The following is a 26896-nucleotide window of genomic DNA, read 5'->3' as shown; positions in this document are numbered from 1 at the left end:
GTAAAGTGGCTAGAGGTTGGGGGAGAGGCGGGAGAGGAGGACTGAGGGATGCAGGGAAGGACTGGGGCCCAGCGCCGGCTGTGCTGTGCTCAGTTTCCAGGCTGTGGCTGGAGGCAGAGAAGTGACCATAGTGAAAGGGGACATTGGTGGAATAGTTTAAGCTTTCTCCATCTCTGCGTCGTTCTGAAAGGAATAACAAGCGCCAGGCATCTTTTCTGGGAGCCGCACTCCAGGGCTGGGGTGGAGGGAAATGCTGCATGTGCTGCGCCCGGCCTTGGCAAGGACTCGGGGGAGGAGGGGAGCCTGTGACACGCCAGAGAGATTTTCCTTGACCTGGTTGTAAATTATTCAGCATGTTTATCATGATCACCATTTTGACCAACTGTGTGTTCATGACAATGAGCGACCCGCCACCGTGGGCCAAGAACGTGGAGTAAGTTCCTTTCCTCCCATCGCTGCTTGGCCTCCTGATGGCACTGGAGAGGGTGGCCCCCTTCACTGCGTGGCTGCTCCTTACAGAAATCTGTCCTGCTTATCAGACAGGGGTCTGAGGGGAAGGTGTGGAGGGGCCTTGGGAAATGGGCATGTGTAGTTTGGAGACCACCGGACTGAGCTGTCGCCATGTTTGCGATCTCAGAACCCAAGTTTGTGTCCAGCTCTAGACTTTGCAACCACAGGCACATTTCTGAACAGCCTCCCCCCACTACTCACCGCAGCTCAGCTACAGGACAGACAGGGCTCCGAGAAGGCAGCAGGTTTTTGAGGGCTCAGCACCCACAATTTGGGGCCAGATTACCATGGCTCAGCACCCACTATCAGTGCCAGATTTTCCAAAGAGCCTCCCATTTAGGTGCCTAAACAGGGGCTGAAGTTTTCAAAACACCCAGCAGCCCCAGTGGTGACACTAATGGCCTGGACCCGCGTGCCCTCACCATGCTGAGCTCATTTGGAAATGCAGCTCATGGTGCTGAAAGCAGTGTTGGTAGGGAGTGGCCATCTGTATTAAGGCTCCCAATTTTGCTAATGCTAGCAGAGCTCAACTGCTGTCAGCAGCCATCGGAAATGATTGATAAGACATATTTTCCAACCCTTTTCCCATGAAGGTCTCAGGACCCATTTTTCCCACATACACACAACATTTTTGCAAGTGTCTTGGATAGTTTTCCCTTTGAGCTGCTTGTCTTGTCTACTTATCATAAGTCACTGTTTCTGCTTTCAGATACACCTTCACTGGGATATACACCTTTGAGTCCATGATAAAGATAGCAGCCAGAGGATTTTGCATTGACCAATTTACATTCCTACGTGACCCGTGGAACTGGCTGGATTTCAGTGTTATCATTATGGCGTAAGTATACTCAGTAAGGGACATGGCACAAGCAGGAAGCCTAGCTAACCAAGTTGTAACATTGTTGGTATAGGATGAATTGGAAACAAATGTCTGGAAAATTGCCAGAGATGTTAGAGCTGGTATCGTCTACACTGGGGTTATGCCCCAATTCCTGCACTTGATGGCCAGTCACTGCAGTAGCCACACCCCAAATGTAGACAAGGAGAGATGTGATTGCATCGGTGGAGCTAACCCCAGTGCCAAGCAGGGTTAAACTTCACTGGGGTATATTGTGACTTTCCTTGTCTATACTTGGGGCTTTGCTCTGGTTGTTGGCCCCCTATGGCCAGGATTGGAGCACATCTCCAAAGCAGACAAAGCCCACCTAGGTCACCTTGCCTGTCCCTCTCAGTCAGGTCTGGCTTGTTACCTCGCTTTGCCCAGAAAGAATCAAACTGTGCTACTTCCTACCCATATTTCTAGTCTTTCTGCAGTGACTCTCTTCCTATTATTTCACTGTCCTCATTAGTGTTCACACCACACCCCTTCAATATCCACTGGGCCCAGTTAATGTGCTGGCTACTTCCTCTTCCAGGTGGGCAGTGAAGATGTTAAATTTAACAAATTTGATGGGGGGGCCAGGAGGCTCCGTGCGCTGCTCTCTTCCACAGGCACTGCCCTCCCATCAGCTCCCACTGGCCGCGGAGCCGGTGCTCGGGGCGGGGGCAGCATGTAGAGCCCCGTGGCCCCCCCGCCTAGGAGCCGGACATGCTGGCCACTTCCAGGGCACAGTGCGGTGCCAGGGCAGGTAGGGAGCCTGCCTTAGACCTGCAGCACTGCTGACCAGACTTTTAACGGCCCAGTCAGCAGTGCTGACTGGAGTCGCCAGGGTCCCTTTTCGAACGGGCATTCCGGTGGAAAACCGGACACCTGGCAACCCTACCCCAGATCCCAAAGGCATCATCCACAGTGGCCTCATGACAGTGTGACTACCACATCCTAAGATTTGTCCGCACCGGCTAGTGCACAGTAGGGAGGCCACTAGTCCAGGATTAAACTGGATGGCCCTCTTTTTGAGAGGTTTGCCACGCCTGGTACTTGGACACAACTGGACATGGTTTTGTCCCATGTCAGATGGGTGACACTGCTCTGCCCCAGCCCACTCTTAAAAATGGCACCTCTGGAATGCAGGGTGACCTCGAATGCACCGTGTGTGCAAAGTCACACTGGTGGGGGTGAGGTGGCGCACTCTGAAAGATGGTGCCCCCTCCGCATGTGGCATGACCTCGCACCCACCACCATGCCAGCGAGGGCAGAGTTATCACCGGCGGGGGCAGGGTCACACCATTCCCAGAAGTACAGGAATGTCTGGTGTTGTGGGAAGGTGGAGCGGCCACCTTATGCACCAATATAATAAGGGACTTGATCTTCCTTGGCTTGAAACCAGAGTAAGCTGCACCAGTGCAGCATGTGGACATGAGGAATTTCATTGAATCATAGGATTGGAAGGGACCTTAAGAGGTCATCTAGTCCAGCCCCCTGCACTCAAGGCAGAACTAAAGATTATCTAGACCATGCCTGACAGGTGTTTGTCTAACCTGCTCTTAAAAACCTCCAGTGAATGCAGGGGGCATCTCTGTGTTGTGTTTGTACCTAGCGCAGTGGGGCCATGTCCAAGACTGGAGCTCAAGGATGCTATCATCATCATCATCATCAGGAATCAATCAATATAGCTCACCTGCTGTAAAACTTCCCAGTGTAGACAAAACCACAGGCACCTTGCTCCTGGGAGCTTTCTCCAGCCTTCTCAAGGCAACACAGCTCCAGACCTTCCCCCCTTAGTCTTTGCAAGTAGCTGTGAAGTGCTAATGAGTCCTCTTCAGGCACTCACAGCAGCACACAGCCTGTAGGCTCCCTCGGTGGTAACGCTGCAGGTTGGCACATCTACTGCTTTTGTCTCTGAAAGTGACCATGACCTAGAGTGCTGTGAAAACACTCCTCACCTTCAGCCACCGCAGCAGAGCAAAGTTTGAATCCTTCTGAATCCTCCTTTCTCCTCACCTCCCCCAGTTACACCACAGAGTTTGTGGATTTGGGAAATGTCTCAGCTCTACGAACGTTCCGTGTCCTCCGTGCACTGAAAACAATCACCGTGATTCCAGGTAGGTCAAGGAGCATTTGCCTTCCAAACCATCTCCGTTCCTTTCCATAGTTTAAGCTTTACCTTGAAAAACCAGCCGGCTTGCAGATCTTTGCCCTGCACCTTGGATTGTCCCACCAGTGCAAAGTGAGTGTGGAACACTCCTGTTCCTATGTGACACTGTTTTATACCCACTTTGCACTCACTGTCACTGGCATAACTGACTATACAGGTTGGAGAATAGTGGAGAAAATGGCCCCTTGCCTGTTGAGAGGCGAAGGCATTTTTCTTTGAGTTTGGGGCATTATGTCATTGGTAGTGCTAAAAGCTCCAGTAGCATTGCCAGCCCAGTTATAACACCCTGCTTTTGCTTGTGCATAACTTTGCAAAAAAAGTCCTTTTGAGCTGACAATTTCCATGTCCCAAAGTAGTTTTTTTGCCTTTGAAAACTTTGAGAAAAATGCATTTAATTGTTTTGCATTATTTTGTGTCTTTAAAAGAAAGGAATACATTTCAGACTTTGACTGTCTATGCTTGGAGCTCAGGTGTGTTCCCAGCTCATGTAGACATACTCGCATTCACTCTCATTGGGCTAAAAACAGTAGAGTAGCTGCGGTAGCACAGGCAGTGGTGAGGCTAGCTGCCCAGTGCACAAACCTGTCTGGACCCTGTAGGCGTGTATTGGCGGGAGCTAAGCTAGGCCACCACTTGCCGTTGACTGTGCTAGTGTGGCTACACTACTATTTTTAGCACACTAGCTTGATAAGATCTAGCACAAGGGTGTCTGCATGAGCTGGGAATCACACACCTAGCTCCAAGTGTAGATGTAGCCTTTAGGGTCAAATCCTGCTGATTTTTATAAATGTGGGTGAGTCCCATTCATTCAGTGGGGCTATTCATGAGCAGAGATTAATCAGACTGGGACTGTTCCGCTTGGAAAAGAGCTGACTAAGGGGGATAGGATAGAGGTCTATAAAATCATGACTGGTGTGAAGAAAGTGAATAGGGGACTGTTATTTACCATCTCACATAGCACAAGGACCAAGGGTCACCCAATGAAATTAACAGGCAGCAGGTTTTAAAAAAAACCAAAAGGAAGTACTACTCCACACAACACATTCTCTGCCAAAAATGTTCTGCTTATAAGAAGCACACGGGATCTTTTTCAGGGGAGAAGGCAACATGCCACGTTCATTGAAGATACAACAATTAGCATATGCATTCAATCACACCACACACACACACTGCCCCGCCAGTCAATGTTATAGTTACCAGTCCAGAGTCCGGATCAATCTAGTGGCCAGCTAGGCTGATCACGTGTAGGTAAGAGCCTGGTTCTGTCGGTCGCGATATGATGCTCCAGGGAAGTCTTGGCAGGATGAACCCAAAATTTCATGGCAAGGCACCCTGTTTATATAGTGATTTTCCTTCATTGCACTGTCATGCTGTAATCAATTGTTGTTTGAAGAGTGCTTGTTTTCTTAAATTGTCCTTTTCATTCTTTATCTTGTTCTTTTATTAAGTCTCTCAGGGAGTTACCCCAGGCTGGTTTTGATCAGCGCTATCTTGTCCCCACTGATAGGTGCCTGTCTCATCTTTAGAGTCGTCAATCTGCCCTCCTCTGGCATTTCAATAGGGGCGTGTTCCAGCCTCCTGGGGCCCTTGCGTCTGTCTCCGGTTCCTCCCTAGAACATCTGGTTCAGTGATGGCCTTCACACTTATCTCTTAACACCCATTCCTCATTCACACACAAAACAGAATTAATTTACACAGAACATTTTGAACAGGAACATCAAATTGCAATGCAAAAGAAAAACAATCACCACATTCTTTTACTTATTTTAAAATGCTAAACCTACAACAAAATGGTGGCCTTCAAAGATCTGTAAAAGCAGCAAATAGTCTTGTGGCACCTTATAAACTAACAGACGTTTGGGAGCATGAGCTTTCGTGGGTGAATACCCACTTCGTTGGATGCATGTAGTGGAAATTTCCAGGGGCAGGTATATATAAGCAAGCAAGAAGCAGGCTAGAGATAACGAGGTTTGTTCAATCAGGGAGGATGAGGCCCTCTTCTAGCAGCTGAGGTGTGAAAACCAAGAGAGGAGAAACTGGTTTTGTAGTTGGCAAGCCATTCACAGTCTTTGTTTAATCCTGAGCTGATGGTGTCAAATTTGCAGATGAACTGAAGCTCAGCAAAAGCAGCAAAGAATCCTGTGGCACCTTATAGACTAACAGACGTTTTAGAGCATGAGCTTTCGTGGGTGAATACTCACTTCGTCGGATGCAAATCAGCAGTTTCTCTTTGAAGTCATGAACCGGTCTGACTACCAAAAGGAGGCCACCAGACAACTCTCCAATACCAAATTCTACAGGCCACTTCCCTCAGATCCCACTGAGGAATACACTAAGAAACTGTACCATCTACTCAGGACACTCCCTACACTAACACCGGAACAAATCAACATACCCTTAGAGCCCCGACCAGGGTTATTCTATCTACTACCCAAGATCCACAAACCCGGAAATCCTGGGCGCCCCATCATCTCGGGCATTGGCACTCTCACTGAAGGACTGTCTGGATATGTGGACTCTCTACTCAGACACTATGCCACCAGCACTCCCAGCTATCTCCGTGACACCACTGATTTTCTGAGGGAAGTACAATGCATTGGTGACCTTCCAGAAAACACCAGCCTAGCCACCATGGATGTAGAGGCTCTCTACACAAACATCCCACACACTGATGGAATACAAGCTGTCAGGAACAGTATCCCTGATGATGCCACAGCACAACTGGTTGCTGAGCTCTGTGCCTTTATCCTCACACACAACTAATTCCAGATCAGTGGCACCACTATGGGCACCCACATGGCCCCACAATATGCCAACATTTTTATAGCTGACCTGGAACACTTCCTCAGCTCTCGTCCACTCATGCCCCTTCTCTACCTACGCTACATTGATGACATCTTCATCATCTGGACCCATGGGAAGGAGACTCTGGAAAAATTCCACCACAATTTCAACAGCTTCCACCCCACCATCAACCTCAGCCTGGACCAATCTACACGGGAGGTCTACTTCCTAGACACCACGGTGCAAATAAGTGATGGTCACATTAACACCACCTTATACTGAAAACCTACCGACCGCTATGCCTGCCTTCATGCTTCCAGCTTCCATCCTGGGCACACAACACAATCCATTGTCTACAGCCAAGCACTGAGGTACAACCAGCAAAGAATCCTGTGGCACCTTATAGACTAACAGACGTTTTACAGCATGAGCTTTCGTGGGTGAATATCCACTTCGTCGGATGTATTCACCCACGAAAACTCATGCTGTAAAACGTCTGTTAGCCTATAAAGTGCCACAGGATTCTTTGCTGCTTTTACAGATCCAGACTAACACGGCTACCCCTCTGATACTTGAGGTACAACCATATCTGCTCTAACCCCTCAGACAGAGACCAACACCTACAAAATCTCCATCAAGCATTCTCAAAACTACAATACCCGCATGAGGAAATAAGGAAACAGATCAACAGAGCCAGACGTGTACCCAGAAGCCTCCTACTGCAAGACAAACCCAAGAAAGAAACCAACAGGACTCCATTGGCCATCACATACAGTCCCCAGCTAAAACCCCTCCAACGCATCATCAGGGATCTACAACCCATCCTGGACAATGATCCCTCACTTTCCCACACTTTGCCTTGGGAGCAGGCCAGTCCTCGCCCACAGACAACCTGACAACCTGAAGCATATTCTCGCCAGTAACTGCACACGGCACCATAGTAACTCTAGCTCAGGAACCAATCCATGCAACAAACCTCGATGCCAACTCTGCCCATATATCTACACCAGAGACACCATCACAGGACCTAACCAGATCAGCCACACCATCACCGGCTCATTCACCTGCACATCCACCAATGTAATATACGCCATCATATGCCAGCAATGCCCCTCTGCTATGTACATTGGCCAAACTGGACAGTCTCTACGGAAAAGGTTAAATGGACATAAATCAGACATTAGGAATGGCAATATACAAAAACCTGTAGGAGAACACTTCAACCTCCCTGGCCACACGATAGCAGATCTTAAGGTGGCCATCCTGCAGCAAAAAAACTTCAGGACCAGACTTCAAAGAGAAACTGCTGAGCTTCAGTTCATCTGCAAATTTGACACTATCAGCTCAGGATTAAACAAAGACTGTGAATGGCTTGCCAACTACAGAACCAGTTTCTCCTCCCTTGGTTTTCACACCTCAACTGCTAGAACAGGGCCTCATCCTCCCTGATTGAACTAACCTCGTTATCTCTAGCCTGCTTCTTGCTTGCTTATATATACCTGCCCCTGGAAATTTCCACTACATGCATCCGACGAAGTGGGTATTCACCCACGAAAGCTCATGCTCCCAAACGTCTGTTAGTCTATAAGGTGCCACAAGATTCTTTGCTGCTTTTACAGATCCAGACTAACATGGCTACCCCTCTGATACTCAAAGATCTGTTTCTGCCTTGAAATCCAAACACAAAAAAATTCTGGCTGATGCATCTCTACCAATGACACATTAGGCCATTCCTTTCTGCTACTCAAAAAGGGTGGCTGGCTGGATATGTAAAATCATACATCAATAGATTTAATACATGCTACATTATTATCTTATTCTTTATCCTTCATTCTAGATTATACAAAATACAAACATAAAATCCTACTAATACAAAGCCAACCTGTGTAACTCCTTGCCAGGAGATGTTGTGAAGGCCCAAAGTATAACTGAGTTTAAAAAATGTCAGTTCATGGAGGATATGTCCATCCATGGCTCTTAGCCAAAATGGTCATGAGCAGAACCCCATACTCTGGTTGTCCCTAAACTTCTGACTGCCAGAAGCTGGGAGTAGGTGACAGGGGATGGATCACTTGATAAATTGCCCTGTTCTGTTCATTCCCTCTGAAACATCTGGCATTGGCCTCTGTCAGAGACAGGATGGCCTAGCTGAGCCATTGTTCTGACCCAGCATGGCCCTTCTTATGTGATGATGTTCTTCTGTTCTTACCCAGCTGAGTATGGTCAACTCATTTGAACAAGAGAAGCAGGATTTAGCATTTTTACTGCACTCAGATAAGTCCAAAATGACTGAACTATAAGGACTTAATTATGGAAAAGACCTCAAGCTAATCTCCATGTTTGGGGGGTAGGGGGACAGGTTTGTGACATGCGTAATCATGACCCTAATTGACCGCAGAGTTGTGCTTAGCCGTTTTGGCCTTGATTTTAGCTAGGTCTCAACCTGGCCTCCAAAACTAGGTGCAGGAAGAAAGCTAGGGAAGGGAAAGTGTGTAGCTGTGAGCACAAAGAGGTGAGCCTGTAATTCTAGGCCCACCATTTGGCTGGCAGTGTTGGGTATGTCTGCAGTGCAATTAGACACCCACGGCTGGCCTGTGCCAGCTGACTCGGGCTCACAGGGCTCAGGGGCTGTTTAACTGCAGTGTAGACATTCGGGCTCAGGCTGCAGCCCAAGCTCTGGGACCCTACTATCTCGTAGTGTCTTAGAGCCCAGGCTCCAGCCTGAGCCCAAACATCAACATCATAATTAAACAGCCCCCTAGCCTGAGCCCCGCGAGCCAGAGTCAGCTGGCACGGGCCAGCCGTGGGTGTCTAATTGCAGTGTAAACGTACCCTTAGAGGCCACTTTTGCAAATATATGCAGTCTGGGACTCCTGATGGTCACCTTATCCCAGCCTCCAGATGGCGCTGGGTTATGTGTAAATTCAAACTACCTGGCTATGTGCCCAAATATGAGCCAGATGTTGGACCCTCACCCTGAGCACACATAGCTCTATGCTTTGATAAGGTAGAAGCACACCAATAGCTCAGGGTCAATGGGGGAGGCTACCTTGCTGGCACAGTGCAGAACCCTTTGGGCAAGCAGGGTGTCTGGCAAGGATGGCTGCCAACCTTGTCCAATGGATCCTAACATTCCTCAGGCAAAGACCCAGGAAAGTGTCCTGGCATCACAGGAGTGGCCAAGTCGAAGACGCTCTGGAGATATTTCATCAGGACAAGAAGTCTTGTGCCCTGGCTTCTTTCACCGCCTGCCAAGGCAGAGGGGACCCAATGCCAGCTATAGCCTGCTTGTTTTACCCACAGGATTAGTCCTTCCTCAGCCAAAATACAATAATACGGGGGATCCCCCTATGAACTCCCTACCAGTCAAAGGGTTAAAAGCAAAACCAAACAATGACTCCCCTAAGCCCCTGGGACAGGGATAGGATTATTGGGGTTTGCATCTTCCCTCAGTTGCACAATGTAGGAGTCAAATGGGCCTGTGCCCACTCCCTCAATAGCTAACAGCTTTGAATGGGTGCCAAGGCCAACGGCAGGGCCAGCTGGCTTGCTGGTGAGGGATCTGCGGAGGCAATGAAAGTCACTTTTATTCCAGGATAATCAATGTACTTCCCAAGCGGAGTAATTAATCTGGAATGTCATCTCTTTATCTGGTCTAGAGTCTGCACTACACTGGCAGTTATTCAGGAGTGGTTTATTCTCCTCTCATTATTCCAGTCAGTTTTCCCACGTACATGGGTCCTTAGCGAATCGGAGTTTTACCTCAACAGGTGGAAATATTGGCACAGCGACTGGGACAAACTGATCTCCAATATATATTTGGACATGAAATGGGTCCAAAGCAAATGGCGGATCTGAGCACTCCTGTGCTTGGGGACTGTTTTGAGCTCCAGAGATGAATTCTGAGGCTTGGTCCTATCACTAATTTGGGCGTCACACGAGGGGAATAAATATCTTCACATCCCAAGGGCCTCTCAGGATCCGTTCAATAGCCTGCTCCCGCTTGGGACAGGAAGCTACCATTGTGTTTTCAGAGCAAAAGATGAGGTAACCTAGCCCCAATGCGAACTGTCACTCAGAAGCACAAAGACTTCTCTGGCTCAAAGGGTTCAGAGCAGAGAGCTCAAAGTTCTCCCAGTGGTTACAGGAAGAGAGACTCTCCTTTGGACGCAGCAGAATTCTCTGCCCTGAGATCAGGATTAGCAAATAATTCATCCCAGGTGCAACAGCACAGAACCTCCTCCTGTTCATTTTAACCAACTGTGATTTTATTTGGCAAGTTTCAAATGCGAGGAAAAACACACAATGAAAGGGAGTTAGAAACCATCAGGGGAAAATAGTAACAGCTTCTGTGATGGAAAGATTTTAGGGCCAGTCTAGGGATGTTTCCATAGTATCTGTAGCGGAGTGGCTATCTGCTCCCACTTGGTGGGGCTTTAAAACAGCTCTGGGAAGGGGCTTTGAGCTGGGCTGATTGGGGAAGTGGCTGCAGCTGGAGGCCACGCCCCAAACTGAAGCCCTGGGGCTTATAAGAGGCAGGGAAGCCAGAGCCCAGTCAGTCTCTCTCTGCCTTCAGAGAGGGATGGGCCTGGCTGCTTATGAGCAGAGGTAAAGTACCTGGGTGAAGCAGGGCTGGGAACAGGCTGAGGAGCTAGGGAAGCTCCAGCCTGGAAAGCCCCAGGCTGCGGCCTAGCAAAGGGCCAAAGGTACTAGGAGTTGCAGAGGGCAGCCCAGTGGTAGGACAAAGCAGCAGGTCCAAACCCCTATTGCCTGTGATGAGTGGGCCGATGCTGCAGTCTGCCCCAGGGTGTGGGGCTAGACCATGACTGTCAGTGGCCACTACTGAGGCAAAGTGGGGATAGTAGAGTGGGGGTTCCCCTGGGAGGAGGAGACCCCAATTATAGTTAAAAGGGCACCCGGTCCAGGGAGGGACGCGGGCCCGATAGTAAAGCAGGTGGATCACCGGCCTGCAGAGGGCGCTCCGCAGCTGGATTGAGCTAGATGCCAGGAGTAACCAGTAGGAGGCGCCGCAGGGGTGAGTGCCGCCCGCTTACAGTATCCATTTAAATGTGTCTGTGAAACCTGTTCTTTTGTAAAAACAACAAGGAGGACTTGTGGCACCTTAGAGACTAACAAATTTATTAGCGCATAAGCTTTCGTGGGCTAGAACCCACTTCATCAGATGCATGGAGTGGAAAATACAGTAAGAAGATATATATATACACAGTACATGAAAAGATGGGAGTTGCCTTACCAAGTGGGGGGTCAGTTCTAATGAGACAATTCAATTAAAGTGGGCTCTTATCAACAGGAGGAAAATAACTTTAGTAGTGGTAATCAAAGTGGCCCATATCAAACAGTTGATGAGAAGGTGTGAGTAACAATAGGGGGAAATTAGCATGGGGAAATTAGTTTTAGTTTTTGTAGTGACCCATCCACTCTCAGTCTTTATTCAGGCCTAATTTGATGGTGTCCAGTTTGCAAATTAATTCCAGTTCTGCAGTTTCTCATTGGAGTCTGTTTTTGAAGTTTTTTTGTTGGAGTATTGTGACTTTGAGTTCTGTTATTGAGTGTCCAGGGAGACTGAAGTGTTCTCCGACTGGCTTTGGAATGTTATAGTTCTTGACGTCTGATTTGTGTCCATTTATTCTTTTGCGTAGAGACCGTCCGGTATGGCCACTTTAATTGAATTGTCTCGTTAGAACTGACCCCCCACTTGGTAAGGCAACTCCCATCTTTTCATGTACTGTGTATATAGATCTTCCTACTGTATTTTCCTCTCCATGCATCTGATGAAGTGGGTTTTAGCCCACAAAAGCTTATGCCCAAATAAATGTGTTAGTCTCTAAGGTGGCACAAGTACTCCTTGTTGTTTATTGCTGATACAGACTAACATGGCCACCACTCTGAAACCTGTTCTTTTGTGTGATCTAGCACATCAAAAGGACCATTTGCGGGCACAGAGTGATTCAAAACCTCAGGGGCAGCAGGCCTCATTACACGGCATAATTAATATGTCAGGGCATGTGCTGGTGTCTGGTGGGGTCAGGAAAGAACTGACAGAGCTCTGTGAATAAGAGATTTTTCAGTTCACTGGCAATTCCAAAAACTCAGGAAAAAAACATTTGAGGACTAATAGAAAATGACATTATTGAAAATTTTGGTGAACTGAATAGTCAAAAAAATCATTTCTGATTTTTTTTAGCAAAATTTAAATGTTTTGATTTTGACCATTTTAAAATGTTTTAAATGTTTGTTATATAAACCTACGGAAATTTGTAAACAAAAAGTTTTGAACTGAAAAATTGAAATGTTTCATTTTAAAAATGTTGAAACAAAATGTTTCTATTTTTTTTATTTTGGGGGCAGGTTTTATCTGAAACAATTTGCAAAACACTTTAGTGTTGCCAAATCTGCATTTTGTGCCAGAAAAAAAACATGTTGGCAGAAAAATTTCACCCCGCTTTATTTCCAACCCTTTGGATAATAGCATTGTACCACAGGCAGGTGAACTTTTATGGGAAGGGGACTTGCCTTACACTGAAATCCAGGTTGGTCTGGAGTTAGGGCAGTGGGCAACTCTTATGGGATGCATGAGCTCCATAGCAACATTAGAACATTATCGATGATTAACAAATTAATAACTACACCAATAATAATGTCTCCCTCCTCAGGGCTGAAGACAATTGTTGGAGCTTTGATACAGTCCGTGAAGAAGCTCTCTGACGTCATGATTCTCACCGTCTTCTGTCTGAGTGTTTTTGCACTGGTTGGACTTCAGTTGTTCATGGGGAACCTTCGGCAAAAATGCGTCAGGTGGCCACCCCCTATAAATGACACTTTGCAAGAGGACTTCTTTGGAATGGACAACGAAACATTCGCTAACTCAACTCTCTATGGCAACAGAACTGGGTTGAGTAATGGGACTTTTGACTGGGATTCTTACATCAACGATGAAGGTAAATACTTGTGTGTCTTCTCTCTGCTGTCAAAATGTGACCAAGTAAACAATCTGACTCCTCGCCACCATTCAGAGCCCCTCTCCTCAGCCAATCAACGTCCAGGATTGGCTGCCATTCACAGCCCCACTCCTAAGCCAATCAACATCCAGGACTATCCACCATCCTTGGAAAATTTTGCACCATGTGATTAAGCCAATGACGAATCAAAATTAGCCACAAACATCAAAAGCTGGAGGTGAACTCCAGAAACGATAAATGAATATTTTTGTCCAAAACCAGAAAATGTTGAGAAAATCAAAATGTTTTGGCAAAAAAGAAAGTGTTTAAAACAAAAGGGCGGAACCCTTTATTGAATATGGAGCCACACACCAAGGGTGGAGAGAGAATTCTGAAACTGCTTTCATATCCAGGGTCCTTCCACAGTGCAGGCACATTTATACAAGAGGCAGAACCAGCTGCTAGTCAGCTTGTTGCTGCCAAGTAACAGCTGCAGTGTGATAGGTATTGGCTGGAGTCTTTCACATCTTGTTTAGAGCACTCAGCAGAACTCAGCAGCAGGTCACATTACATGCTGACTGAGGTGCTTTATTCCACAAGAAGGCTCCTTAGCAGGGGAGTTAAAGTCAATATCCATGAATGACTGAAACCTATGCAAACAGCAGTGACACATTCTGGCCATGCATTCAGGTTAACAGATGCTCACACCAGAGCAACACATCCTGGCCTGAAATGCCATATGTGGGGTGGCTTTTCAACACTCCACTGGTTAGTTAATAGAGGCATGGGGGCTGGGAAGGAATCATGGATTGGGATGCACAGAACAGGCTCCAGATAGGTCCCTCCAGGCTATTCAGAGGGCAAAGTCCAAATCAGGTAACACCCAAGGCGGGGGACTCATTGCTTCTCCATGCAGGTGGCTCAGGCTGCTGATCCGCACCCGCCAGAAGGGCCTGACCCCAGGGGCATGTTCTCCATGTCAGTAAATGAAATTAAATTCCCTCTTTGCTGTGTCTCAGCAGCTGCTGTGGTTCTCGGCTGGGTGGATCACTGGCAACATCAAAGAGGAATGAGCTTGATGCATTCCCGGTCTCGTAGTGGGCTCAGTTTGGTGCTGGCCTGAGAGTGCTTGTTATTTTCCACAGTTTCCCAGCAGGGCATGTGCAAAAATTCACTCAGCTGAAAACCTGCAGAGCCATGACTCTGGCCTTTCTCCAGTCTTTTTAGTCCCCTTCTGTGAACGTTCACACCAGCGAGCCTTGGTTTGCATGAGAGACAATGTTAACCTGTATTCACACAAGCATTCGCGCTGACCACAATTGCTGGCTGTCTCTAGAGCTGTCGCTGGGTTTGGGCATCAGCCAGTCAGGCAAGTGAAACTAAACCATGTGACTAAGGTCACCTGTGCAAATTAGCACAATATAAATAGCAAATCTAGGACGCAATAGCTGTGGTGAATGCTTTATGCTGGGACACAATCCAATTAGCCATTTGTTGAAGAATTGCAAATGATAAACAAACATGTGCAAATCAATGTCTGCAATTCTCACTTCTTGCTTTTTTCCTGAATTGCAAAGGGAATTTCTACTTTCTGGAGGGCTCGCTGGATGCTCTGCTCTGCGGGAACAGCAGCGATGCCGGGTAAGTGGGGTCTGTTCGGACTGGCACAAACAGAGCTGGGCGGCCCCTGGGGAGGGAAACAAAGAGGCCAGATGTGGCTTAGTCTGGGGATAGCACCCAGCCGGACCAGCCAACGAGAAGTGACTGGTGTGAGCAGGGGCGGCTCTAGGAATCTGGCCTCCCCAAGCACGGTGGCATGCCGCGGGGGGCGCTCTGCCGGTCGCCAGTCCTGAGGCTCAGGTGGACCTCCCGCAGGCATGCCTGCGGATGCTCCACCGGAGCCGCGGGACCAGCGACCCCTCCACAGGCACGTCTGCGGGAGGTTCACCGGAACCGCAGGACCAGCAGACCTTCCGCAGGCATGCCTGCAGGAGGTCCACTGGAGCCGCCTGCCACCCTCCCCGCAGGACACCGCCCCAAGCGTGCGCTTGGCGTGCTGGGGTCTGGAGCCGGCCCTGCGTGTGTTTGGAGAAGTTGCCCTTTCATCTCTCCCTCTTCTGATTCCCCACCCCCTTGCGATTCCAGTCTCCTAGTTAACAAGCTAATTAGCTCATTAGCTACCTAGCCCCAATCTGATCTGGTAATCAGGAGCTCCTCTCCTTAATGAGGCCCTCCTTTGGAGCCTCATTGGCTAGACAATAACCAGTGCGGGCTTGGTTGCTGAATCCCAGCACTCCTCACAGGGATGAAGAGTTTTCGTGCTGGTAGAAGTGCTGACTGATGCACACCAAATCACTAGTCACTTGCGAAAATCTCGATCATAAATCTCGACTAGATACCTAAGTATGTGGCCACATTTTCAAACATCCTGTCCACCCAGCAGTCAGTGGGAATTGCTAAGTGCTCAACACTTGAACATCTGGCCACTCAGAGTATGTCTACACTTCAATAAACCACCCGCGGCTGGCCGGGCCAGCTGAGTCTGGCTCGGGTTGCAGGCTAGGAGACTGTGGGGTACATTGGGTGTTGACTGGAGCCCGGGCTCTGGGAGGTACTGCACCCAGCACGGAGCCCCTGGCAGTGGAGGATGAATCCAACATGGGAACTGAGGGGAGCCAGCAGCAGTTACCAAAGAAGGAAAACAAAGTGAGTCTGCTGACAAAACCGGCCCCAGAGGAGTTTTTTGATGCCCCCTTCCACCCCGGAGAAATGGCCGCTGTAGAACTGGCCGCAGAAAGTGAAGAGGCAGAAGCCGCTGGTAAGTTTCTGGCTCCATTTTTGTGTTTATTAAATTAGGAATTAGAAATGGGGGGATTTCCAGTCCATGAACCAATGCAAGCCCTGGGTAGCATCCTGTATCCGCTAATGGCACCTCCCTCCCACCACATGGAATTCAACATGGAGCTCAGGAAACACAAACAGGAAAGCAAGCAATGAAAAGTGAAGTTTTACTAGAAAGGCACACATTTTCTTAGGACATTCTGGTTTGTTAAAAATAACAACCTTAAACCTCGTCCACCCTCCCTGTGCAAAGAAAAGGCCTGGTTAGAGACCCTCGAATCGTGGAAGTCAACGAATGGCTATGCAGGTGGTGTCCAGGTGGTGTCGGAGAGAAGGCTTTGGATTCTTTGACCATGGGATGATATTCCAAGAAGGAGGAGTGCTAGGCAGAGACAGGCTCCACCTAATGAAGAGAGGGAAGAGCATCTTCGCAAGCAGGTTGGCTAACCTAGTGAGGAGGGCTTTAAACTAGATTCACCGGGGGAAGGAGACCAAAGCCCTGAGGTAAGTGGGGAAATGGGTTACCGGGAGGAAGCATGAGCAGGAGAGTGCAAGAGGGGAGGACTCCTGTCTCATACTGAGAAAGCAGGACAATCAGCGAGTTATCTTAGGTGCTTATACACAAATGCAAGAAGCCTGGGAAACAAGCAGAGAGAACTGGAAGTCCTGGCATAGTCAAGGAACTATGATGTGATTGGAATAACAGAGACTTGGTGGGATAACTCACATGGATGGAGCATAAGAACATAAGAGAGGCCGTACCGGGTCAGACCAAAGGTCCATCTAGCCCAGTATCTGTCTACCGACAGTGGCCAATGCCAGGTGCCCCAGAGGGAGTGAACCTAACAGGCAATGATCAAGTGATCTCTCTCCTGCCATCCGTCTCCATCCTCTGACGAACAGAGGCTAGGGACACCATTCTTACCCGTCCTGGCTAATAGCCATTTATGGACTTAGCCACCATTAATTTATCCAGTCCCCTTTTAAACATTGTTATAGTCCTAGCCTGCACAACCTCCTCAGGTAAGGAGTTCCACAAGTCGACTGTGCGCTGCGTGAAGAAGAACTTCCTTTTATTTGTTTTAAACATGCTGCCTATTAATTTCATTTGGTGACCCCTAGTTCTTGTATTATGGGAATAAGTAAATAACTTTTCCTTATTCACTTTCTCTGAAGAGTCCTAGCCTCTTTAATCTTTCCTCGTATGGGACTCTCTCTAAACCCCTAATCATTTTAGTTGCCCTTTTCTGAACCTTTTCTAGTGCTAGAATGTCTTTTTTGAGGTGAGGAGACCACATCTGTACACAGTATTCGAGATGTGGGCGTACCATGGATTTATATAAGGGCAATAATATATTCTCAGTCTTATTCTCTATCCCCTTTTTAATGATTCCTAACATCCTGTTTGCTTTTTTGACCGCCTCTGCACACTGCGTGGACATCTTCAGAGAACTATCCACGATGACGCCAAGATCTTTTTCCTGACTCGTTGTAGCTAAATTAGCCCCCATCATGTTGTATGTATAGTTGGGGTTATTTTTTCCAATGTGCATTACTTTACATTTATCCACATTAAATTTCATTTGCCATTTTGTTGCCCAATCACTTAGTTTTGTGAGATCTTTTTGAAGTTCTTCACAATCTGCTTTGGTCTTAACTATCTTGAGTAGTTTAGTATCATCTGCAAACTTTGCCACCCCACTGTTTACCCCTTTCTCCAGATCATTTATGAATAAATTCAATAGGATTGGTCCTAGGACTGACCCTTGGGGAACACCACTAGTTACCCCTCTCCATTCGGAGAATTTACCATTAATTCCTACCCTTTGTTCCCTGTCCTTTAACCAGTTCTCAGTCCATGAAAGGACCTTCCCTTTTATCCCATGACAGCTTAATTTACGTAAGAGCCTTTGGTGAGGGACCTTGTCAAAGGTTTTCTGGAAATCTAAGTACACTATGTCCACCGGGTCCCCCTTGTCCCCATGTTTGTTGACCCCTTCAAAGAACTCTAATAGATTAGTAAGACACGATTTCCCTTTACAGAAACCATGTTGACTATTGCTCAAGAGTTTGTTTTTCTATGTGTCTGACAATTTTATTCTTTATTCAACTAATTTGCCCGGTACTGACGTTAGACTTACCGGTCTGTAATTGCCGGGATCACCCCTAGAGCCCTTTTTAAATATTGGCGTTACATTAGCTAACTTCCAGTCATTGGGTACCGAAGCCGATTTAAAGGACAGGTTACAAACCTTAGTTAATAGTTCCGCAACTTCACATTTGAGTTCTTTCAGAACTCTTGGGTGAATGCCATCTGGTCCCAGTGACTTGTTAATGTTGAGTTTATCAATTAATTCCAAAACCTCCTCTAGTGACACTTCAATCTGTGACAGTTCCTCAGATTTGTCACCTACAAAAGCCAGCTCAGGTTTGGGAATCTCCCTAACATCCTCAGCCGTGAAGACTGAAGCAAAGAATCCATTTAGTTTCTCCGCAATGATTTTATCGCCTTTAAGCACTCCTTTTGTATTTTGATCATCAAGGGGCCCCACTGGTTGTTTAACAGGCTTCCTGCTTCTGATGTACTTAAAAAACATTTTGTTATTACCTTTGGAGTTTTTGGCTAGCCGTTCTTCAAACTCCTCTTTGGCTTTTCTTATTACACTCTTGCACTTAAGTTGGCAGTGTTTGTGCTCCTTTCTATTTGCCTCACTAGGATTTGACTTCCACTTTTTAAAGGAAGTCTTTTTATCTCTCACTGCTTCTTTACATGGTTGTTAAGCCACGGTGACTCTTTTTTAGTTCTTTTACTGTTTTTCTTAATTTGGGGTATACATTGAAGTTGGGCCTCTATTATGGTGTCTTTAAAAAGGGCCCATGCAACTTGCAGGGATTTCACTTTAGTCACTGTACCTTTTAACTTTTGTCTAACTAACCCCCTCATTTTTGTATAGTTCCCCCTTTTGAAATTAAATGCCACAGTGTTGGGCTGTTGAGGTGTTCTTCCCACCACAGGGATGTTGAATGCTATTGTATTATGGTCACTATTTAAAAGCGGTCCTGCTATAGTTACCTCTTGGACCAGCTCCTGCGCTCCACTCAGGATTAAATCTAGAGTTGCCTCTCCCCTTGTGGGTTCCCATACCAGCTGCTCCATGAAGCAGTCATTTAAAGTATCGAGAAATTTTATCTCTGCATTTCATCCTGAAGTGAAATGTTCCCAGTCAATATGGGGATAATTGAAATCCCCCACTATTATCGGGTTCTTAATTTTGATAGCCTCTCTAATTTCCCTTAGCATTTCATCATCACTATTGCTGTCCTGGTCAGGTGGTCGATAATAGATCCCTAATGTTATATTTTTACTAGAGCATGAAATTTCTATCCATAGAGACTCTATGGAACATGTGGATTCCCTTAAGATTTTTACTTCATTTGAATCTACACTTTCTTTCACATATAGTGCCACTCTCCCCCTGCACGGCCTGTTCTGTCCTTCCGATATATTTTGTACCCCGGAATGATTGTGTCCCATTGATTGCTCTCAGTCCACCAGGTTTCTGTGATGCCTATTATATCTATATCCTCCTTTATCACAAGGCATTCTAGTTCACCCATCTTATTATTTAGACTTCTGGCATTTGTGTACAAGCACTTTAGAAACTTGTCCCTGTTTATTAGCCTGCCCTTTTCTGATGTGCCAGATTCTTTTTTGTGACTGTTTATCATCTGATCCGGCCCTTACATTATACTTTTCAGTCCTCTGCTCCTGACTATAACCTGGAGATTCTCTATCATCAGACTCTCCCCTAAGAGAAGTCAGTGTCCGATCCACACGCTCCTCTGCAGCAGTCGGCTTTCCCCCATCTCCTAGTTTAAAAACTGCTCTACAACCTTTTTAATGTTTAGTGCCAGCAGTCTGGTTCCACTTTGGTTTAGGTGGAGCCCATCTCTCCTGTATCGGCTCCTCCCATCCCTGTCATGGATGGATATAAACTGTTCAGGACGGACAGGCAGGGCAGAAAAGGTGGGGGAATTGCATTGTATGTAAGAGAGCAGTATGACTGCTCAGAGCTCCAGTATGAAACTGAAGAAAAACCTGAGAGTCTCTGGATTAAGTTTAGAAGTGTGAGCAACAAGGGTGATGTCGTGGTGGGAGTCTGCTATAGACCACCAGACCAGGGGGATGAGGTGGATGAGGCTTTCTTCCAGCAACTAGCAGAAGTTACTAGATTGCAGGCCCTGGTTCTCATGGGGGACTTCAATCACCCCAATATCTGCTGGGAGAGCAATACAGCGGTGCAGAGACAATCCAGGAAGTTTTTGGAAAGCGTAGGGGACAATTTCCTGGCGCAAGTCCTGGAGGAACCAACTAGGGGCAGAGCTCTTCTTGACCTGCTGCTCACAAACCAGGAAGAGTTAGTAGGGGAAGCAAAAGTGGATGGGAACCTGGGAGGTAGTGACCAGGAGATGGTCGAGTTCAGGATCCTGACAAAAGGAAGAAAGGAGAGCAGCAGAACAGAGACCCTGGACTTCAGGAAAGCAGACTGTGACTCCCTCAGGGAACTGATGGGCAGGATCTGCTGGAAGAATAACATGAGGGGCAAAGGAGTCCAGGAGAGCTGGCTGTATTTTAAAGAATCCTTATTGCAGGGCCGCCCAGAGGGGGGGCAAGTGGGGCAATTTGCCCCAGGCCCCGGCCCCGCAGGGGCCCCCATGAGAGTTTTTCGGGGGCCCTGGAGCAGGGTCCTTCACTTGCTCCGGGGGCCCTGAAAAACTCTCACGGGGCTCGGGCCCCCGGAGCTTCTTCTGCTCCGGGTCTTCGGCGGTAATTCAGCGGTGGGGGGCCCCCGCCGCGGGTCTTCAGGGCACTTCTGCGGTGGGTCCCAGAGTGGAAGAACCTCCTGCCGCTGAATTACCGCTGAAGTGGGGCCCCCCGCTGCCAAAGACCCCAGGCCCCCTGAATCCTCTGGGCGGCCCTGCCTTATTGAGGTTGCAGGAACAAACCATCCCGGTGAGTAGAAAGAATAGTAAATATGGCAGGCGACCAGCTTGGCTGAACAGTGAAATCCTTGCTGATCTTAAACACAAAAAAGAAGTATCAGAGGGGTAGACGTGTTAGTCTGAATCTGTAAAAAGCAAGAAAGAGTCCTGTGGCACCTTACAGACTAATAGATGTATTGGAGCATAAGCTTTCGTGAGTGAATACCCACCTCGTCAGATGCATGTTATGGAAATTTCCAGAGGCAGGTATAAATATGCAGGCCAGAATCAGTCTGGAGATAATGATTTAGTTGGGGTTGGCCATAGAATCATAGAATATCAGGGTTGGAAGGGACCTCAGGAGGTCATCTAGTCCAACCCTCCACTCAAAGCAGGGGGAGGGATCGCTCAGTGGTTTGAGCATTGGTCTGCAAAACCCAGGGTTTTGAGTTCAATCCTTGAGGGGGCCATTTGAGGAACTGGGGTGAAAATCTGGAGATTGGTCCTGCTTTGAGCAGGGGGTTTAGAAGAGGTGACCTCCTGAGGTCTCTTCCAACCCTAATATTCTATGATTCAATTCCCACTTAAATCATCCCAGACAGGGCTTTGTCAAGCCTGACCTTAAAAAACTCCTAAGGAAGGAGTTTCCACCACCTCCCTAGGTAACCCATTCCAGTTCTTCACCAGCCTCCTAGTGAAAAAGTGTTTTTCCTAATATCCAACCTAAATCTCCCCCACTGCAACTTGAGACCATTGCTCCTTGTTCTGTCATCTGCTACCACTGAGAACAGATCCATCCTCTTTGGAACCCCTTTCAGGTAGTTGAAAGCAGCTATCAAATCCCTCCTCATTTTTCTCTTCTGCAGACTAAACAATCCCAGTTCCCTCAGCCTCTCCTCATAAGTCATGTGCTCCAGCCCCCTAATCATTTTTGTTGCCCTCTGCTGGACTCTTTCCAATTTTTCCACATCCTTCTTGTAGTGTGGGGCCCAAAGCTGGACACAGTACTCCAGATGAGGCGTTACCAATGTCGAATAGAGGGGAATGATCACGTCCCTCGATCTGCTGGCAATGCCCCTACTTATACAGCCCAAAATGCCATTAGCCTTCTTGGCAACAAGGGCACACTGTTGACTCATATCCAGCTTCTCATCCACTGTAACCCCTAGGTCCTTTTCTGCAGAACTGCTTCCTAGCCATTCGGTCCCTAGTCTGTAACAGTGAATGGGATTCTTCCATCCTAGGTGCAGGACTCTGCACTTGTCCTTGCTGAACCTCATCAGGTTTCTTTTGGCCCAATCCTCTAATTTGTCTTTGAGCAGGGGGTTGGATTAGATGACCTCCTGAGGGCCCTTCCACCTAGGATGGAAGAATCCCATGCACTGATATTCTATGATTCTATGAAATTGCCTTCCATGTATGCACACTGCTCCACTCAACCCCACCAGCTTGACAAGCCACCCAAAGAGTGAACTGGGGCTCAGGGGTGGTTGAAATGTAATCCATTTTCAAATTTCACCCATTTCTGTTAAATGCAGTCCATGCCATCCATGGATGATGAAATCATTTCTCCCAAATACAACTGGGGAGGGGGTTGAATTCAGTCCAGAAATGTGCCGGTGGGGGGGATGTAAGGCGGATGGCAGTGCAGGTCTGTGTGTTTGCATCCAGTCATAACAGGCTATGTTGGAAGCCTTGAGGAAGCACCGAACCATGCGTATGCTAATGCAGCATCCTGTTCATTCCCTCATTACTTTTGACCCAATCCTGGGTGCTGATAGCTGCTAACTTTTCCCATAGCAGGAACTCCAGATAGACAGTCCCATTTTGAGAAAGGCGTATTTCCCAGGGCCACCTTGGTAGCTGAGCAGCCCACTCCGCTCATAGGTGTGCTGTTCAGTCGCCATCCATTTGAATACTTTGGTAGCATATGTGGCTGCTTTCCCACTGGCAGCTTGGAACAAAATCTCTTGGCCACCACAGGCACTACTGTGTTCTCCAAAATGAGGCACGCCGGAAATGATAGCGATGATGTGGCCACTCAGCTCCCCCAGAGCCCCAGGTGGGCTGCAGTTTTTAGAAACCCAGCTGTGTTTTAACTCCCCATTCTCAGTGCACATCTTTTGCTGCGATTAACCCGGTTGTGTCCAGGGCGGTGCCAGCTTCCCGAAGCATCCATCTCCCAATGAGCTGAAGTTCAGTAACATTTAATGTCTTTGACATTCCAAGAGGATTTTTTTCTGTGCTCCTGCGCTGAGCTGTTTGAGACAACAATCCGCTGTGACCTGTCCTGTTCCAGGCCCCTCGACCTCTACTGGCTGCAGGACTCCCGAGCTCGCCCGCACTGCAGCAGAAGCCTAGTTCACATTCTGGACAGGGCCAACATGCAGGCCCAGGACCAAAGACAGGGACCTGCAGCTAGAGGAAGGCAGCATGAGGCAAGAGGAAAGGTTCAGGCTGGCACAGCTTGAGGACAGGGCTGCAGCATGGGAGCATTTGCTTTGCGGTTCCTGGAACAGGCCCGGTGGCTAAGGGAGAAGGACCGAGCTCAGCAGAAAGAGCTGTCTGAGCAGCTGCTATCACTAATGGACACAAGAGTCCCAGCTTCCCTTGCATTGCCCACCCCCCGATCTGCGCCCCACCTTGGTACCCCGTGCTGCAATCCAGAAACAGCTGGGACAGCTCCATGGCTGGGTGGTCCATGCAATCGGACGCTATCACTGCTGGACAGGGCAGGTGTGCCCCATGCAGCCCTCCAGGCTGAACTCCTCCCTGCAGATGCTGCCCCGGCACCAAGTTTGCAGCAAATGAGGAAGGACGGGAAAGGAGAGCAGGAGCCCAGGTTGGGGCTGTCTGTCTGGAGGGTGGTTTCACTGTCTGCACTTTGTTCCTGGTTTTTTCAAAGGTTTTGGTGTTACTGGTGTTTTGGAGTCCTCATGGCAGCTGTTCTTTTCTAATAAATGTTTAACAATAAAGGGTTTTATTTTGTTAAGAAATGTTCTGACCATCCCTGCATCCCATCCCATAATGTGTATTGCAAATAATGAAGGTAAGCACATGATCAGGGGACAGCTGGACACTTGTATGCAAAAGCTATTTCACAACACAGTTATCTACATCAATCTGTACATCGATCAGCTATGTACATCAATCCAGACTGGGAATCCACCCCCCACCTTCCTCTGTCATAAGAACATAAGAACGGCCGTACCGGGTCAGACCAAAGGTCCATCTAGCCCAGTATTTGTCTACCGCCAGTGGCCAATGCCAGGTGCCCCAGAGGGAGTGAACCTAACAGGCAATGATCAAGTGATCTCTCTCCTGCCATCCATCTCCATCCTCTGACAAACAGAGGCTAGGGACACCATTCCTCACCCATCCTGGCTAATAGCCATCTATGGACTTAACCACCATGAATTTATCCAGTTCTCTTTTAAACGCTGTTATAGTCCTAGCCTTCACAACCTCCTCAGGTAAGGAGTTCCACAAGTTGACTGTGCACTGTGTGAAGAATTTCCTTTTATTTGTTTTAAACCTGCTGCCTATTAATTTCATTTGGTGACCCCTAGTTCTTGTATTATGGGAATAAGTAAATAACTTTTCCTTATCCACTTTCTCCACATCACTCATGATTTTATATACCTCTATCATATCCCCCCTTACTCTCCTCTTTTCCAAGCTGAAGAGTCCTAGCCTCTTTAATCTTTCCTCATATGGGACCCTCTCCAAACCGCTAATCATTTTAGTTGCCCTTTTCTGAACCTTTTCTAGTGCCAGTATATCTTTTTTGAGGTGAGGAGACTACATCTGTACACAGTATTCGAGATGTGGGCGTACCATGGATTTATATAAGGGCAATAATATATTCTCAGTCTTATTCTCTATCCGCTTTTTAATGATTCCTAACATCCTGTTTGCTTTTTTGACCGCCTCTGCACACTGCGTGGACATCTTCAGAGAACTGTCCACGATGACTCCAAGATCTTTTTCCTGACTCGTTGTAGCTAAATTAGCCCCCATCATATTGTATGTATAGTGGGGTTATTTTCTCCAATGTGCATTACTTTACATTCATCCACATTAAATTTCATTTGCCATTTTGTTGCCCAATCACTTAGTTTTGTGAGATCTTTTTGAAGTTCTTCACAGTCTGCTTTGGTCTTAACTATCTTGAGCCGTTTAGTATCATCTGCAAACTTTGCCACCTCACTGTTTACCCCTTTCTCCAGATCATTTATGAATAAATTGAATAGGATTGGTCCTAGGACTGACCCTTGGGGAACACCACTAGTTACCCCTCTCCAGTCTGAGAATTTACCATTAATTACTACCCTTTGTTCCCTGTCTTTTAACCAGTTCTCAATCCATGAAAGGACCTTCTCTTTTATCCCATGACAGCTTAATTTACGTAATAGCCTTTGGTGAGGGACCTTCTCCAAGGCTTTCTGGAAATCTAAGTATACTATGTCCACTGGATCCCCCTTGTCCTCATGTTTGTTGACCCCTTCAAAGAACTCTAATAGATTAGTGAGACACGATTTCCCTTTACAGAAACCATGTTGACTATTGCTCAAGAGTTTATGTTTTTCTATGTGTCTGACAATTTTATTCTTAACTATTGTTTCGACTAATTTGCCCGGTACTGATGTTAGACTTACCGGTCTGTAATTGCCGGGGTCACCTCTAGAGCCCTTTTTAAATATTGGCGTTACATTAGCTAACTTCCAGTCATTGGGTACCGAAGCTGATTTAAAGGACAGGTTACAAATCTTAGTTAATAGTTCCGCAACTTCACATTTGAGTTCTTTCAGAACTCTTGGGTGAATGCCATCTGGTCCTAGACAAATTAGAGGATTGGACCAAAAGAAATATGATGAGGTTCAACAAGGACAAGTGCAGAGTCCTGCACTTAGGACGGAAGAATCCCATGCACTGCTACAGACTAGGGACCGAATGGCTGGGCAGCAGTTCTGCAGAAAAGGACCTAGGGGTTACGGTGGACGAAAAGCTGAATATGAGTCAACAGTGTGCCCTTGTTGCCAAGAAGGCTAATGGCATTTTGGGTTGTATAAGTAGGGGCATTTCCAGCAGATCGAGGGATGTGATCATTCCCCTCTACTCAGCACTGGTGAGGCCTCATTTGGAGTACTGTGTCCAGTTTTGGGCCCCACACTACAAGAAGGATGTGGATAAATTGGAGAGAGTCCAGCGGAGGGCAACAAAAATGATTAGGGGGCTGGAGCCCATGACTTATGAGGAGAGGCTGAGGGAACTGGGATTGTTTAGTCTGCAGAAGAGAAGAATGAGGGGGGATTTGATAGTTGCTTTCAACTACCCGAAAGGGGGTTCCAAAGAGCATGGATCTAGACTGTTCTCAGTGGTAGAAGATGACAGAACAAGGAGTAATGGTCTCAAGTTGCAGAGGGGGAGGTTTAGGTTGGACATTAGGAAAAACTTTTTCACTAGTAGGGTGGTGAAAAACTGGAATGGGTTACCTAGGGAGGTGGTGGAATCTCCTTTCTTAGAGGTTTTTAAGGTCAGGCTTGACAAAGCCCTGGCTGGGATGATTTAGTTGGGTTTGGTCCTGCTTTGAGCAGGGGGTTGGACTAGATGACCTCCTGAGGTCCCTTCCAACCCTGAGATTCTATGATTCTATGACTTGTTAATATTGAGTTTGTCAATTAATTCCAAAATGTCCTCTAGTGACATTTTAATCTGTGACAGTTCCTCAGATTGTCACCTACAAAAGCCAGCTCAGGTTTGGGAATCTCCCTAACGTCCTCA

General features: G+C 47.4%; 1 protein-coding gene across 1 annotated transcript in view; it reads left to right on the top strand.

The window, feature by feature from the left end:
• LOC123356399 (sodium channel protein type 4 subunit alpha-like) overlaps positions 1 to 26896 on the top strand; it is a 138285-nt gene that overhangs the window by 28509 nt on the left and 82880 nt on the right. The window contains exons 3-7 of the mRNA XM_044999638.1: positions 344 to 433; positions 1220 to 1348; positions 3401 to 3492; positions 13004 to 13288; positions 14866 to 14929. Coding sequence (XP_044855573.1) covers positions 344 to 433; positions 1220 to 1348; positions 3401 to 3492; positions 13004 to 13288; positions 14866 to 14929 — 660 coding nt within the window. The remainder of the gene's footprint in view (positions 1 to 343; positions 434 to 1219; positions 1349 to 3400; positions 3493 to 13003; positions 13289 to 14865; positions 14930 to 26896) is intronic.

This window comes from Mauremys mutica, chromosome 25, assembly GCF_020497125.1.
Source record: "Mauremys mutica isolate MM-2020 ecotype Southern chromosome 25, ASM2049712v1, whole genome shotgun sequence".
Taxonomy (NCBI): domain Eukaryota; kingdom Metazoa; phylum Chordata; order Testudines; family Geoemydidae; genus Mauremys; species Mauremys mutica.
The sequence above is the reverse complement of the archived record's forward strand: the minus strand, read 5'-3'. Positions and strand labels throughout refer to the sequence as shown.